This window comes from Trachypithecus francoisi, unplaced genomic scaffold, assembly GCF_009764315.1.
Source record: "Trachypithecus francoisi isolate TF-2019V2 unplaced genomic scaffold, Tfra_2.0 Lachesis_group2, whole genome shotgun sequence".
NCBI classification, from domain to species: Eukaryota; Metazoa; Chordata; class Mammalia; order Primates; family Cercopithecidae; genus Trachypithecus; species Trachypithecus francoisi.
In genome coordinates, this window is record NW_022681465.1 from 42,061,668 (window position 1) to 42,077,439 (window position 15,772).

The 15,772-nt window shown below is 36.1% G+C and overlaps 1 protein-coding gene across 18 annotated transcripts in view; it reads left to right on the plus strand.

The window, feature by feature from the left end:
* Positions 1-15,772, plus strand: part of FAM172A (family with sequence similarity 172 member A) — a 523,432-nt gene that overhangs the window by 38,168 nt on the left and 469,492 nt on the right. For 12 of the 18 annotated variants that reach the window (XM_033179131.1, XM_033179140.1, XM_033179122.1 and 9 more), the window contains exon 2: positions 14,493-14,616. The exons of 4 other annotated variants lie outside the window; for them this stretch is intronic. Coding sequence is in view for 10 of the 14 variants with exons in the window: in XM_033179122.1 (XP_033035013.1) it covers positions 14,511-14,616 (106 nt within the window). In the remaining 4 variants the exon portion in view is untranslated. Of the gene's footprint in view, positions 1-14,490; positions 14,617-15,772 lie in introns of those variants that run through there. 2 more of the 18 variants (XM_033179126.1, XM_033179133.1) reach the window with 1 other exon arrangement.

Here is a 15,772-nt window from a genome sequence, read left to right on the forward strand (position 1 = left end):
TGGTAGAGTCTACAGAGACAGGCAGGCTTCCTTGAGCTGCTGTGAGCTCCACCCAGTTTGAGCTTCCCAGCGGCTTTGTTTACCTACTTAAGCCTCAGCAATGGCGGGCGCCCCTCCCCCAGCCTCGCTGCTGCCTTGCGGATAGATCGCCGCAGACGGCTGTGTTAGCAGTGAGGGAGGCTCCGTGGGCGTGGGACCCTCCCGGCCAGTGTGGGATATATTCTCCTGGTGTGCCTGTTTCCTTAAAGCGCAGTATTGGGGTGGGAGTTACCCGATTTTCCAGGTGTTGTGTGTCTCAGTTCCCCTGGCTAGGAAAAGGGATTTCCTTCCCCCTTGCGCTTCCAGGTGAGGCGATGCCTCGCCCTGCTTCAGCTCACGCTGGTCAGGCTGCAGCAGCTGACCAGCACCGATTGTCCGGCACTCCCTAGAGAGATGACCCCAGTACCTCAGTTGAAAATGCAGAAATCACCAGTCTTCTGTGTCGCTCGCGCTGGGAGTTGGAGACTGGAGCTGTTCCTATTCGGCCATCTTCAATTCACTTCCGAAAATTCTTTTCTTTAAGAATGTTGAATATTGGCCCCCACTCGCTTCTGGCTTGTAGAGTTTCTACTGAGAGATCTGCTGTTAATCTGATGGGCTTCCCTTTGTGGGTAACCCGACCTTTCTCTCTGGCTGCCCTTAAGATTTTTTCCTTCATTTCAACTTTAGTGAATCTGGCAATTATGTGTCTTGGAGTTGCTCTTCTGGAGGAGTATCTTTGTGGCGTTCTCTGTATTTCCTGAATTTGAATGTTGGCCTGCCCTACTATGTTGGGGAAGTTCTCCTGGATGATATCCTAAAGAGTGTTTTCCAACTTGGTTCCATTTTCTCCCTCACTTTCAGGCACCCCAATCAGACGTAGATTTGGTCTTTTTACATAATCCCATACTTCTTGCAGGCTTTGTTCATTTCTTGTTCTTCTTTTTTCTTTTGGTTTCTCTTCTCGCTTCATTTCATTCATTTGATCCTCAATCTCTGATACTCTTTCTTCCAGTTGATCGAGTCGGTTACTGAAGCTTGTGGATTTGTCACGTATTTCTCGTGTCATGGTTTTCATCTCTGTCATTTCGTTTATGGCCTTCTCTGCATTAATTATTCTAGTTGTCAATTCTTCCACTCTTTTTTCAAGATTTTTAGTTTCTTTGGGCTGGGTACGTAATTCCTCCTTTAGCTCTGAGAAGTTTGATGGACTGAAGCCTTCTTCTGTCATCTCGTCAAAGTCATTCTCTGTCCAGTTTTGATCCGTTGCTGGCGATCAGCTGCGTTCCTGTCTTCTCTGTCGGTCACGCTGGTAGCTGGAGACTGGAGCTATTCCTGTTCGGCCATCTTGCTCCCTGAATCTCTTTTTGGTTCTTGACTTTGAAGGGGAAAAGAGAGAGGAAGGGCAAGTCAAGTTTTAAACAATATTTTTAGTTTGTCTTTTGTAGTAGCTGATGTAAAAGTTTCTGAGATAATAAAGTTTTACTCAAAATACTAGTTCCGTTTCAGAACAGGTAAGGAATCAATTGGGTTTTAGTAACAATATGTTATTAATATATAGCTGCTCTGAGGTTTACCCAATACCTGTTTATCCTTTTTTTAAAAAATAACTGCTTCTATCAGTTTTACTCATCAGCAAAACCTCCAACTTTCTCACTAAATAGATGGAGTGGAACTGTCAGCATTATCCCTAAGGAAAATGCCCCAAAGAACAAATTATAAAAGGCAATGTCACTGAAATTGTAGTATGGTCATGAGTCACTTAATGTTGGGAATATTTTCTGAGAAATGTGTTGTAAGGTGATTTCATTGTTGTGCGAACAGCATAGAGTGTATTTACACACGTGTAGATGTTATAGTCTAATACACACCTGGGCTACATATGGTATATATTGCCCTGAGGCTCCAAACCTGTATGACATGTTACTATGCTGAATACCATAGGCAATGGTAACACAATGGAATTTATTTAAACATATATAAACATAGAAAAGGTACAGTAAAAATATAGTATGAAATATTTTTTTAAAAGGAACGCATTTATGGACCACTTACCATGAATGGAGCTTGTAGGGCTGGAAGTTGCTTTGAGTGAGTGAGTGAGTGAGTGGTGAGTGAATGTGAAGGCCTAGGACATTACTTTATACTACTGTAGACTTTATAAACACTGTACACTTAGGCTACATGAAATATATGCAACTAGTTTTATTCAATAATAGACTAGCTTACTATAACTTTTTTACTTTACAAATTTTAAAATTAAAATTTTTTTTTTTTTAAAGAGACAGGATTTTATTCTGCTCCCCAGGTGGAGTGCAGTGGGTGATCATAGCTCACTGCAGATTCAAACTCTTGAGATTAAGCCATCCTCCTGCCTTAGCCTCCCGAGTTGGTGGAATTACAAAGCGCGTCACTATGCCGCATCAAGTTTTTGACGTTTGGTAATTATACTTAGCTTAAAATACATATTGTTCAGCTGTACAAAAGTATTTTCTTTCTTTATATCCTTATTCTATAAGCTTTTTTCTATTTTCAAAGTTTATTTTTAAAACATTTTTGCCAAAATGAAGACACAAACATACACGTTAGCCCAGGCCTACCCAGGGTCAGGATCATCAATAACACTGTCTTCCACCTCTACGTCTTGTCCCGCTGGAAGATCTTCAGGCCAGCAACACATATGGTGCTGCTTTTTCCTATGATAACAATGCCTTCTTCTGGACTACCTCGTGAAGGACCTGCCTGAGGCTGTTTTACAGTTAACTTTTTTTAAAAAATAAATCCAAGTAGTACACTTTATATAAAAATTCTTGTGTAGTGAAAACATAGTCACCAGCAGGGGTCAGTGGCTCACTCCTGTATTCCCAGCACTTTGGGAGGCTGAGGCTTGTGAATCACCTGAGGTCAGAAGTTCGAGACCATCCTGGTTAACACTGTGAAACCCCGTCTCTACTAAAAATACAAAAATTAGCCAGGTGTGGTGGTGGGCGCCTGTAATCCCAGCTACTCAAGTGTCTGAGGCAGGAGAATTGCTTGAATCCAGGAGGCGGAGGTTGCAGTGAGCCAAGATCGTGCCATTGCACTCCAGCCTGGGCATCAGGAACAAAACTCCGTATCAGAAAAACAAAAACAAAACACATAGTCACCTAGTCGTTTATTATCTTTAGCAGGTATCTATGTACTATACGTATTTATATATGCTAAACTTCGTAATGACTGGCAGTGCAGTACGTTTGTTTATACCAGCATCACCACAAACACAGGAGTAATGTGTTGTATCATGATGTTATGCCAGCTATGATGTCACTAGGTGGTAGGAATTTTTCAGCTTCATTATAATCCTATGGGACCACTGTCTTAATATGCATTCTGTCATTAACCAAAATGTTGTTATGTGTTGTGTGACTGTATTTTTTGTTAATGTTTTTGTCACTTATTTAAATAATGTATTGTTGATAAAAAAGATTGTGTACAACCAAGGTTATTGTTGATTATATGTATGTGATATACTGATATAAAAGTGGCCTCCATATCTGTAATGCTTATGCAAGTTATAGAGTATAATATAATTAACACCTGTAAATTTACCACCAAATCCAAGACTCAAAACACTATCAATAACTTGCATTGACTTATGTACTTCTTCCCATCTCATGCCCTCTGTTCTTTCCCAGTGGTAATAGCTATTGAATTTTGCATTTATTTTTTCTCTTTATTTTTCTTATGGTTTTATCACAATATGTGATACTAATAATTTGTTTTAGTTTAGCTCAATATAAATTATATTGTTCTGTTTGTAATGTTCTAAGAGTTGGTTTCCTCACTAGTATTTTTGGAAAATTCATCTATGTTTTTGAGTGTAGTTGTGCTTCATTTTTCTACTGTGTAATACTTATCTTTGCCCTGTTAATGTACAACAGTATATTTGCTCTCCTATAATTGGAGAACAGTTTTTTTCCATTTGTTGTAGCCAAATTACAACATGGTCCCCAGTGATCTTTGCTTCTTGATATTCATGCCTTTGTATAAACTTCTCTCACGTTGAGAAGGGCCTTCTTCTGCCAGTGGGATGTCAAGGAAATGATGGTGAGACTTCTTCAGCTTTTCCTGATCTATCTTTCTTGAGAAAGCCCCCAAACATGGGCTTCTGTACAGATCTGTTTGAGTATGGGAAGTCTGTAGCAACAGTCAGTACCAATCATTTATCTATGTGAGTGAGCCATCTTGGAAGTGAATCCTGTGTCCCCAGTCAAACCTTCAGATGATTGCAGAACTTGCCAATATCTTGACTGCAATCTCATGAACTTGATTGAGAACTTCCCAGCTGAGCTGCTCCCAAATTTCTGATCTACAGAAACTGGGATTTTACAAATATTTATTTTTGTTTCGTGACACTGTGTTTTGAGGTAATTTGTTATGTAGTTCCAGATTATGAATAAATTGACTATTTTGATGATGGAAACATTTTGTGAACATTTTTATGTCTGCCCCCTGATGTACATGTATAAGACCAGGTAGTGAACCAAGGTGTGAGATTGCTGGATTGAAGATTATGATAATATTTAACTTGGATATCTCATGCTAGTTTTTTCAAGAGTAGTTTATCTTTTGACCAGAAACATGAATAAGAATCTGTACTATTCTGCATTCTTTTTAACTTTTGGTATTGTCAGACTTTTAAATTTTTTCTAGTGAGTGTAAATATTTCATTGTGGTTGTTTTCTTTGCCCAAACATCAAAGTAGTAGTCTACTGTATTTTTCCCTAAGAGGTTTAAAGTTTGAGTTTCACATTTATACCCTTAAACCATTTGAAGTTGATCATGTATAGAGCGAGAGAGGTATCCATTTTCTTTCTTTTTCTTTTCATAACTGTGCACTTAACCAGTTTTTCCAATTGTTAAAAACGTCCCTGTTTTCCCTAGTGATATGATGGTGTCATCCGTGTCATAGGGATCTGTTATGTGGCTCTGTTTTGGAATTCCATCCTGTTCTATTTGTCAATTTGTTTATGCTAGTATTAATGGCATGCTTTCTTAATTACTGTGAAACCTGGCAAGGCAATTCTTCCAATCATATGCTTTAGAAGTGTCTTATCAGTTCTTGGTGATTCTCTTTCCATATGACTTTGAATTAGTTTTTCAAGTTCTGTGAAAAACATTTTGGGGTTTGAGTAGAATTGCCTTGAATCTACATATAAAGTAGAGGAAAACTGATATTGTCACACTAGTGAGTCTTTCTATTCATAGATACAATATATTTTTTATATTTCAGTCATCTTTAATGTATTTCAGTAGCATTTTATCATTTTATGAATATAGGTATAACATCTTTTGTTAGATTTATTATAATCATGTAAGTTTTTAATTTCTGCTATTTTCTTTTTTTTTTTGAGACGAAGTTTTGCTCCTGTTGCCCAGGTTGGAGCACAGTGGTGTGATCTTGGCTCACTGCAACCTCTGCCTCCTGGGTTTAAGTGAGTCTCCTGCATCAGCTTCCCAAGTAGCTGGGATCACAGGTGCCTGCCACCATGCCCGGCTAATTTTTGTATACTTAGTAGAGATGGGGTTTCACCATATTGACCAGACCGGTCTTGAACTCCTGACCTCAGGTGGAGCCACTCGTCTTGGCTTCCCAAAGTGCTGGGATTACAGGCGTGAGCCACCGTGCCTGGCCAATTTTTGCTATTATTAATGATGTATTAAAAAACTGCTTTATAACTGATTATTGCTAGTATTTGTAAATATACTTGTTTTTTAAATATAAATCTTAGAGCAAGCCATCTTGTTGAATTCTCTTTTTTATTCCTAATGATGCAGAGATTCGTGTTTTTTTTAATTTTAGAAGACCTTGTTTCTTGATTCTTTTTGTTTTTTTTGTTGTTGTTGTTTTAGTTATGTCATTTGAAAATAATGATAACTTTGATTTCCTTTTTAAAATTGTTACTATGTTTTTATTTATTTTCGGTGTCCTACTGCATTGGATAGAATGTCAAACAAACTTTGACTAGAAGTGGTAATAGTAAAGTGATAACGATGGGCATTCTTTTGTGGTTCTTGATTTTGAAGAGACTTTTACAAATATTTTATCATTAAGAGTAATTTTGTTGTGTTTTTTTTTTTGTTTTTTTAACCTTTTTGTCAGCTTACAGACGTTTCCTTTGATTCCTAGTTTTCTATGACTTTTTTTCCAAATACAGATTTTGAATTTTATCAAATGCTTTTTCTGCAGATATTTAAGTTATTATGGTTTTCTTTCTTTGTATTCATGAGTGGAATTTATAGATATTCTAATGTTTTGTATTGTGCTTCCTAGATTTTACTACACAGGAAGATTCCTTGGGGGACTTGGCTGTAATATTGGAAGGAGAAGTCTACTTGTAAAATTCTTGACTCTTATGATCATAGGAAGGGACTTTATCATTTTGTGCTTATGTAGAAAATAGTAATGAGAGCCATTTGGCATACTGTGTTTAAGCATAGGTCTCATAACATAAATGGCTAACATTCAGCAAAGTGTCCTTGTGTTGGCAACTTCAGTGTCACAGAGTTTATTTCCTGTAACTAACAGTATGGCTAAGTGATGGCTGTCTTTTGTGGGGAAAAAATATGTTGTAGAAAACAGGAGGATTTGGAGCTCTTTGATTGGTTTTGGAACAGGAGAATTTTCCTGCTTCAAGTCCTTTGTTAATAAAGTAAATAACCACTGTAACTTATATGGTAGTTTAAAAATGTGACTTGAAGTTTCAGATTTCTAATTCTCTTTTTTTAAGATCAGATATTTGTAGTATCACAGCAATATAGAGCCTCAAGATTTTTCTGAGTTTATACCCTTGTTGGTGTCAGCATGTAAGGATTATTCAAATATACAAACATGAAATGCTATAAAGTATTATCACTCCATAAAGAATTGGGAAATTCTAGAAGCAAAAAAAAAAAAAAAATCTATTCTGAAGGCACTTAAATTACATTCCCACTTGTTAACACATTTAGGTAAAATGAGACTTCACTGAAATTTTCCCCTTGAATAAATAGTAAGGAGTGCACTGTCAGTAGATACTGGATTTGAGTGGTACTTAAATGCCTTGTTTGCAGTACAATTATGATCTGCACAAAACTTAAATGTGCCATTAAACTTTATTGTTGGTGTCATTCGTATGGCTTACTAGGCTTAATCAACTGCTTGATTATATGCTCAAGTTTCTCTTCATTTTTCTTTTCTGTAGCAAGTGGTACATTTCTAACTTTGAAGTAATTTGGTACAGTGTCTGGGATCAGTTATGATAATGATCAAAATAATAACAATAAAGTTATTACCAAATTTCAATCCTTGTTAGAAATTGGGTGAGATTGAGCTGCTTTTAGGTGGTATGTGCTTAGGGGATTAACTGAATCATGACCAAAGTGAATTAGTGCTTCTGACCAGGTTATCATTGGAATTTGTATGCCAGGGATACTGATGGGCAAGGGAGGCAAATTACCATTGACAGAGAACTTTCAATGCAGAGAACTAGAACAAGCTAGACCACAGCACTGTGATTTTCAAAAACTTTATATAATGCTCTTCTTTTATACCTAGAAAATAATATGTTTGTTAATATCTAGCTAGAGTACGCCTAGACTATTGCTAGCTTGGCTCTGGAGAGAGGGATGATTGGGACATTGCAAGAGAGAAGTTCTTTAAACGAGTCTGCCTGAAGTCTACTTCTTGCTTCTGTTTTATAGAAGGTAAAGGGAAAGGTGAGTGGTTAGTGAGACAGTCAAGATTTTTTTTTTTCTTTTTTTTTTTTTTTTTTTTTGAGACGGAGTCTCGCTCTGTCGCCCGGGCTGGAGTGCAGTGGCCAGATCTCAGCTCACTGCAAGCTCCGCCTCCTGGGTTTACCGCCATTCTCCTGCCTCAGCCTCCGAGTAGCTGGGACTACAGGCGCCCGCCACCTCGCCCGGCTAGTTTTTTCTATTTTTTGGTAGAGACGGGGTTTCACAGTGTTAGCCAGGATGGTCTCGATCTCCTGACCTCGTGATCCGCCCGCCTCGGCCTCCCAAAGTGCTGGGATTACAGGCTTGAGCCACCGCGCCCGGCCTTTTTTTTCTTTTTTATGAGACTGCCTTGACCTTTGGCATTAGAGCTGTAGAAAAGAGATGGAGAGAGAACCATTTAATACACAGAAACACTACCCCAATGCAAGTGTATGTCTTGAACCATTGGAATCATTACCTCAAAAAGAAACCACATATCTTTTAACAGTCACACCCCATTTTTCTCTTCCCCCAACTCCTGAAAACTATTAATCTACTTTCTGTTTCTATGGATTTACCTGTTCTGGACATTTCATGTAAATTGAATCATACAATATGTGTTTTTTTGTTGTTGTTGTTGTTTTTTTTTTTGTAATTGGCTTCATTTTGTAATTGGCTTCATGTAATTGGCCTCATTTTGTAATTGTAATTAGCACATAATATTTTCGTTTATGTCATAGCATGTATCAGTACTTCATTCATTTCTATTAAAGAATCCATCCTGTTGTATGGATATACCATATTTTATTTATCCATTCATCAGTTGACAGATTGTTTCAATTTGTTGGCAATTATGGATAATGCTTCTGTGAACATTTGTGCATAAGTTTTGGTGGGGACATGTATTTTCATTTCTCTTGGGTGTATACCCAGAAGTAGAATTGCTGGATCATATGGTAACTGTGTGTGATATTTTGAGGAACTGCTCAATTGTTTTCTAAAGTGGCTGCATTACATAGCAATTGTTGTCACACTAGCAATATATCAGGTATTCAGTTTCTTCTCATTGTCACAAATCTTGATTTATATTCCTTTTCGGTTATAGCCATGCTAGTTATTGTGAATTAGGTATCTCATGTGGTTTTGATTTGCATTTTTATAATGACTAATGATATTGAGCATCTTTTTATGTGCTTTTTGGCCATTTGTATATGTGTACTTATATAATTTTCCCACTTTTGAATTTTTTTTTATTATTGAGTTGCAAGAGTTCTTTGTATATTCTGGATACATCTGGTCTCTTAACATCACAATTTTTTTTTTGCTTAATATTCAGAAAACCATTAGAAAAGGACATTGTTACAGCTTAGGTTTTTTGGAAGCAGATGCTGAGACAGAATTTGGGGTATAAAGTATTTTTAGACATCAGCACTTGTGAAAGGAAGGAGGAGAACAGGATTGGTCAGAGGGAAAAGTTGAATTTACATGGAGGTCTGACAAAAGCTCAACCAACCTGGCAGCAAGCTCTGAAGCAACTATTGCCTATCAGGGTTGTCCTGCATTAGGCTGAAATGGCTGGGCCTTCATGTTACAACTTGACATAGTCACTGAATGAGGGTCAGCAGTGGAAAGGTATGACCTAGGATGGAGCAGCACTTTGCCCCTGAGGCCAGCTCTGAAGTGATAAACAGATGGAGTCTGTTTGCTAACTGCACTCTCTAGCTGAGCAGCACATTCCCCTTGAAGGGGCATCTGGATGGTTCACATGCGTATTATATTTTAAAATCTTAGTGAACCTCGAGTTCACTAAGTTTAACAGAGATTCTAGGAGCATGTTTATGGCATGAGAAAATTGAAAATTTGATACTGATTTTACAAATATGTTATGACTGCTATTTCATGGTATAGGCTGTTTTGAAATCTTCTGAAGATAATTTGGCCTGGAGTTATGTACATGTATAATATTGTTTATGTTTTATTATTTATGTTTACTATAGAATTAGAGTCTCTTAAGTAGTTTATATGATGCTCATAATTGCCTCATATAAAAGTAATTTTTTATGTTTGTTTGTTTGACATACTCTGTTTTTCTAAAATTTTGAGTGTGGTATATTCATTTTGAGAATTATTTTGTCTTTGGCCGTTGTTCTCCCATGTCTGCTACATATTATGAAAACTTCATAAAAGACTACTTAACTCTTTTCTTTTGAAATTTGATTCAGAATTGAGAATCATCTTAGTCTTTGTTTAATTTCTTAAGTTTTAACATTGTCACAGATAATCTAAGATTTTATATTCCCGCCTTGTTGAGTTTCTGCCTTTTTGCTAGCCAAAAAACAATGCAATACCTAAAACAGATGACTACTAATTTGGGTACCTATTAAAAAGACATAGTAGTGCAATACTATTCCTTTTAAAACACTTTTGTTTTATATCTCTTAACTTTTGGCCCTTTTTTCAGTTGCTTGTTTTACCAAAGTATTGGGAGAGATGATGATAAGTAATTTTTATCAGTCTTAATTCTAAATAGCAAACTAAATATACTAAGACAGTTTTGGTTGACAAGTTTAGTCTGTAGATATCTGTGTCCAGTTTGCCCAAACTCCAAATTGTAATACTTCCTAATAACAGAAATTAGTACATAAGAGTAGGTGTGAATCTTTTGCAGAATGAAGAAACTGGAATTATTTTTCCAGTGAAGTTGTGTTGTTTGACTGTGTCAACATGCTAGAATAGAAGAAACTCATTCATAATTAGGAGTCAGAAGACCTGAGTTAGAATCTCAGCCATCCCTTCACATCTGAGATGCCTGAACGAGGCACGCTTAGCTTTTCAAAGCCTAGAATGCCTTATCTCCGCAAAATGCAGATGTGTTAGTTCTGCCTACCCCTGCCAGTTGTGGCAATGACCTAATAAGATAATGAATAAGAGTAGAACTGGTCATCTTGTGACCAGTGTATACATTTATGAGATAGTTGGAAGAGTGTTTTTCCTTGGCCAAATGAAGGTGGAACCCACATATGTGATCTTTGTTCAAGCATGCATTTCAATAAGACTTGAAAGGAGTGTAAAGGAATGTAAATATAATGAAATGAATGTAAATATAATTTATTTGTGTCAAAAAATTAAGTTCTATTATAATTATTTTCAATATAGTCACGGAAACCCAAGTTAATTCAACAGATATTTATTGTGAGACTTTATAATTTGTGCATAGAGTGCATCCAAGTGATGCCTATTAAAAGGTTTTCATTTCTGTAAATTGATTGATTTTGTTATTCTGTGGGTTTGAACACAAATTAATTGCAATCTAGTTATTTCAGATTTTATGTGGATTACTAATGTTTTTAAAGGGATTTATAGGTTATAAAATGCTTCATATACATTTTTTCATGTAATCTTCATAATAGTCCTGCAAAGGTAACTGCTCTTATTTTCATGATTCTTCCCATTACTTAGGTTAGAGAAGTTGTAATTTCCTCAAGGTCACTTATCTACTAGGTGGTGGAACTGAAATTAAAACCTAGATTTCTCATTCCAAATGTATGTCATGTTGCTTGGAAAACTAAGGATTTATTTTAGTTAGATATACTTGGATTGGAACCGGGTATTCTTAGTCTCAGGAACAAAGAGGTTTGGCTCTGAAACTTTGATCCAAACACAATTTTGCATTTGTTATAAAAGCCACCATTTTCTACACACCAGGGGCCCATATTACCCTGGGCTTTGTCTTGTGTCTGCTCAACCTGATGTCTTCATTCTTCAGCTTCTTTCCCAGTACCCACACACCAACGTTTTTCTCACTGTAGCCTCAGAATAATGCTGTCCAGCATTATTATGAACTAATCTTTGCTGATGAGCAACTGGTGAATATTTTAACTGTAATTTGGGTGGGTCTTTTGGTTCTTTATAAATCCCTTGTACCAATTCTATTTACTGTAATTTTCAGTTGCATAGGCTATTTTCAACTTAATTTAAAGAGTCTCATTTAGTGAGCATAGAATCTTTAGGGCCAGACTGGAACCAAACCAGTCCTGGGAACCTTAGAAAATTAACCCAGTTTTATGTGTTCTGTGATATATTTTGTACTTTCATCAATGCATTCAGAATATGAGGTGAAAAGGGCTTCTCTTGCAATATCACCTATATCTAGTTTGTATTTAATACCTGACAAAAATAAACAAATGTAGAAAAAGAAGGCTTCTGTGTATCTTTCTGTACATTTTATAAGTGCATATGCTTCATTTTGAGCCAACAGGGCAAATAAGAAATATTGTACTGTTTCATATTTTCAAATGCTGACTAGATAAAGATTACACATGACAAGTTATTTATAGCTTTATACATAGTAGATTCTCTGTTGGAATCATAGAAAGGAAAAAGATATGATAATTGCTTTGTGTGGTTCACAGAATAGAATGGCAAACAGATATTTTGAATCTAGTTTGTAATGTAACCATTTCTAGGAAACCATATTTAAACAGCAGTGGTTATCATGAAGTGTACAACATGTCAACTGTGTCCCAATTCACATCAGTAAAAACCTTCCACCACTTTATTCTCTATAACCCAACCTCCATCAGATAATGCCAAATAAACTATGTCGAGTGCACATATTAATATATATCAAATGTGCCAAACAGCTTGCTGGCTGCATTTTCAGTAGTGTTTATCTGTGGTCGTGCAGGTTATAACTCTGAATTTTTATTAGGAAAACTAAATTGAGAATTTATAATGTTCTTGATTTAGCTTCACCAGCTGTGCCACAGCCAGGAAAAATAACTCAGGGGGGTAAAAATCTGACACTGTGTTAAGAGAGCAACAGACAAATCGCTTTTGCTTCATGCTTACCTGCTTTGCATCTGCTACTGTAAAGTTTAGGTTCACATGTAATAATTAGTGTTTTTTTGTTGTTTTTTTTTTTTTTTTGAGACAGAGTCTCGCTTTGTCAACCAGGCTGGAGTACAGTGGTGCGATCTCGACTCACTGCAACCTCTGCCTCCCAGGTTCAAGCGATTCTCCTCCCTCAGCCTCCTGAGTAGGTGGGACTACAGATGTGTGCCACCACACCTGGCTACTTTTTGTATTTTTAGTAGAGATGGGGTTTCACCATGTTAGCCAGTTTGGTCTCCATCTTCTGACCTCGTGATCTGCCCTCCTCGGCCTCCCAAAGTGCTGGGATTACAGGCGTGAGCCACTGCGCCCGGCCAATAATCTTTTAACTTGTATGTTATTACTCCAGTAAATTGCTTTGTGAGTTTTTAGGTTGTCTCATAAAATAAGGATTATTAATTTTTATTTAATCTTTGGAATCTTGAAAGTGATTCATTGAAATAGGAATTTTGATAATGACCCTAGCACTGAAGACATTATTTATAATTTTATCTTTGTTAAACCAATCACAATGACATACTTATATATATTGTTCTGTTCAGGAGTCAGACAATTTGGGGCCAATGAAAAATATCTAATAGTTTATATTTGGAAGAAATACTGAGTTAGTGAAGGGAAGTCTCCTGTAGGTAGTTAACTTAGTTGTGGAATATTTAGCAAAGGATACTGTGTGGAATTCCTCATTAAGAACATTTCTCTTTAATTTCTGCTACAAGATGATGTGTAATAAAAAGTTGGTGAAATTTGTGCACCATCATGTAGGACTTGACTAATTCCTGAATGGAAATATACAGCCCTTGCAAATATTTATTTGTTTTAACATTATTGTGATTATCAGTCTAGGTCTGATGTATTTTCTTTGTGGCTGCTTGGCAATTGGATTTGTCAGCTACAAAGTAAGCCACAGGAGGGCAGTGACCATATTTGTTTTACTCACCATAGTACCCCCAGAGTGTTGTCCATTGCCTACCTTATATACTAGGATATATTTCTTGAAGGGATGTAGACACATTTTATTCATGTAGAATTTATAGAGTTTTGAGTTACCTATACACAGAAGAAAAATAATAGATACTTATGCTAAGTATTGTAGGAGATATACTTTTTTTCCTTTTAAACTTTAGAACTAATTAGCTTTCCTGTTCATGGGGACTCTGGAAAAAGCCATCTATTTTTAGTCGTAATGCTTTCCCTTTGGCCAAAGTAGAACAGAATTAGATTTTAATAAATCATGATTTTATAGTATGGTCGTTTACTGGAGTACCATTTATAGAGTATGGCTTCCAGACAATGATGACATCGTTTCATTTAAAAAGGGCTAGTTTTTCCCTGAAAGTTGTATTTTTAATTACACTATAGGAAATTTGCAGATATTTTATATATTTATGCCTCTTCCTATCTGCTTGTTCCAAAAGGAAGACATTCTACTTTGTAAATGGCCTATGCTAACAATTTATTTTAAAAGAAATTTTAAGTTTTTGGAACTACCCAAAGATATTTTTTAAAAACATTAGGTGATAGGTAACTAAAACTAAATGGTAAGTTTGGCTAAATTCAGCAAACATTAGGTACCTGTAATGTATAAAGTATTGTGTTTGGTGGATATGAGAGAAAGATGACAAAAACTTGATATTTCTATTCCTGAGGCTTATATGCCATTAGCTGACTCAGATAAATTCATAAATAAGTATAACGCAAAGCAGACAATAATAAGTACTATGGTACAGGCATCAACAAAGTGGGAAATTAGGATAGAGAGATTAATCCTGACTGGGAGGATCAAGGAAGTTCTCATGGAATAGATAGGTTTTGAGTAGAACTTAATTTATTGCTTTCATTCATTCTAGACTGTCTTCTGAAGATTGATGTCTATTTCCTTGAGCTCTTTAATTTTGTTACCAATTTGGATAAACATGGCACAAATCCAGCAGGGAGGTCCAGATGAAAAAGAAAAGACTACCGCACTGAAAGGTACATACTTAATTTGCTTTTTCAGGAAATTTTCATTGTGCCTAATAAAGGTGTAGGAATATTTAGGTGACCTTCCATTCATTTGAAATCTAAAATAAGAATATAAGTACCAATTATTTATATCCCTCACAGCAACTATTACTGCATCTGAGATGTATGTACTCAGTAAATAAATCACAGGATCATGTAATTTTCCATCTATAAGAATCTTAATGCTTTTCTTATTCAATGTCATACATTTAATAAGAAAACTAATAAGTTTTTTGAATCAAGGCTGGTGCCTTTACCTTATGTTTTCTGCTTGGAATATCATACTGGATTAGGGTAATGATCCGTCTGTTTCTGTATTCTGCCTTTATGGCATTGCATTACTGATATTTTATGAGAGGTTTATCCATATTAAAGTTTTAGAAGGAATCTACGTTAGACATTGTTAGGGAATTTTGAATCCTAGAATTAAAAAAATAAATCTGCTATCTAAATTAATTCGACTTCTAAAAGAAGTATCTGTTGTTGAATTGTGAGACAGCTATGGGCACTGAGAACTTTAGGGTCAGGAAGCTGAGGAGAAAGTAGCAAATGAGGCTGAACAGTAATTTTTAGTAAAATAGGTAAAGAATCAGGAACAAGAGAGAGATCCTGAACAGCAAATGAAAAAGTAAATGGGAGTAATTAATTAAAGTCATATCTGGTGATGGGTAAGATTAGATGAAAACTGAGCATTTACTTCTGCATTTGACGATGTGGTGATCATTGGTGACCTTCACAAAGAGCTATTTCAATAACTAGAAATGAAAGCCTGGTTGGAGAACTTTCAGCAGAGAATGGAAAGAGAGGAATTGGAGACAGCTGTAAACAACCCTATAGAAGATTTTACTACATGCTTGTATGTTGTTGGGAAGGATCCAGCACACTCAGAATAATGGACAATTTAGGAGTGAGGGCAAGGAATGTATGTCACAGTTTCCATCTAAATAGACATGCTGAGTTTCCACCTAGACAGATTTTGTGCATGTTCAGCCTTAATATGAAAATTTGATCTCCCAAGTTGTAGTTCTAATTTATACTCCTGCAAGCAGTATGTGAGTTCAGATTGATTTTCTGGATTTTAGAGGTCGTACAGTGATGTTAAAAGAGTAGATCGGTTCTAGAGATA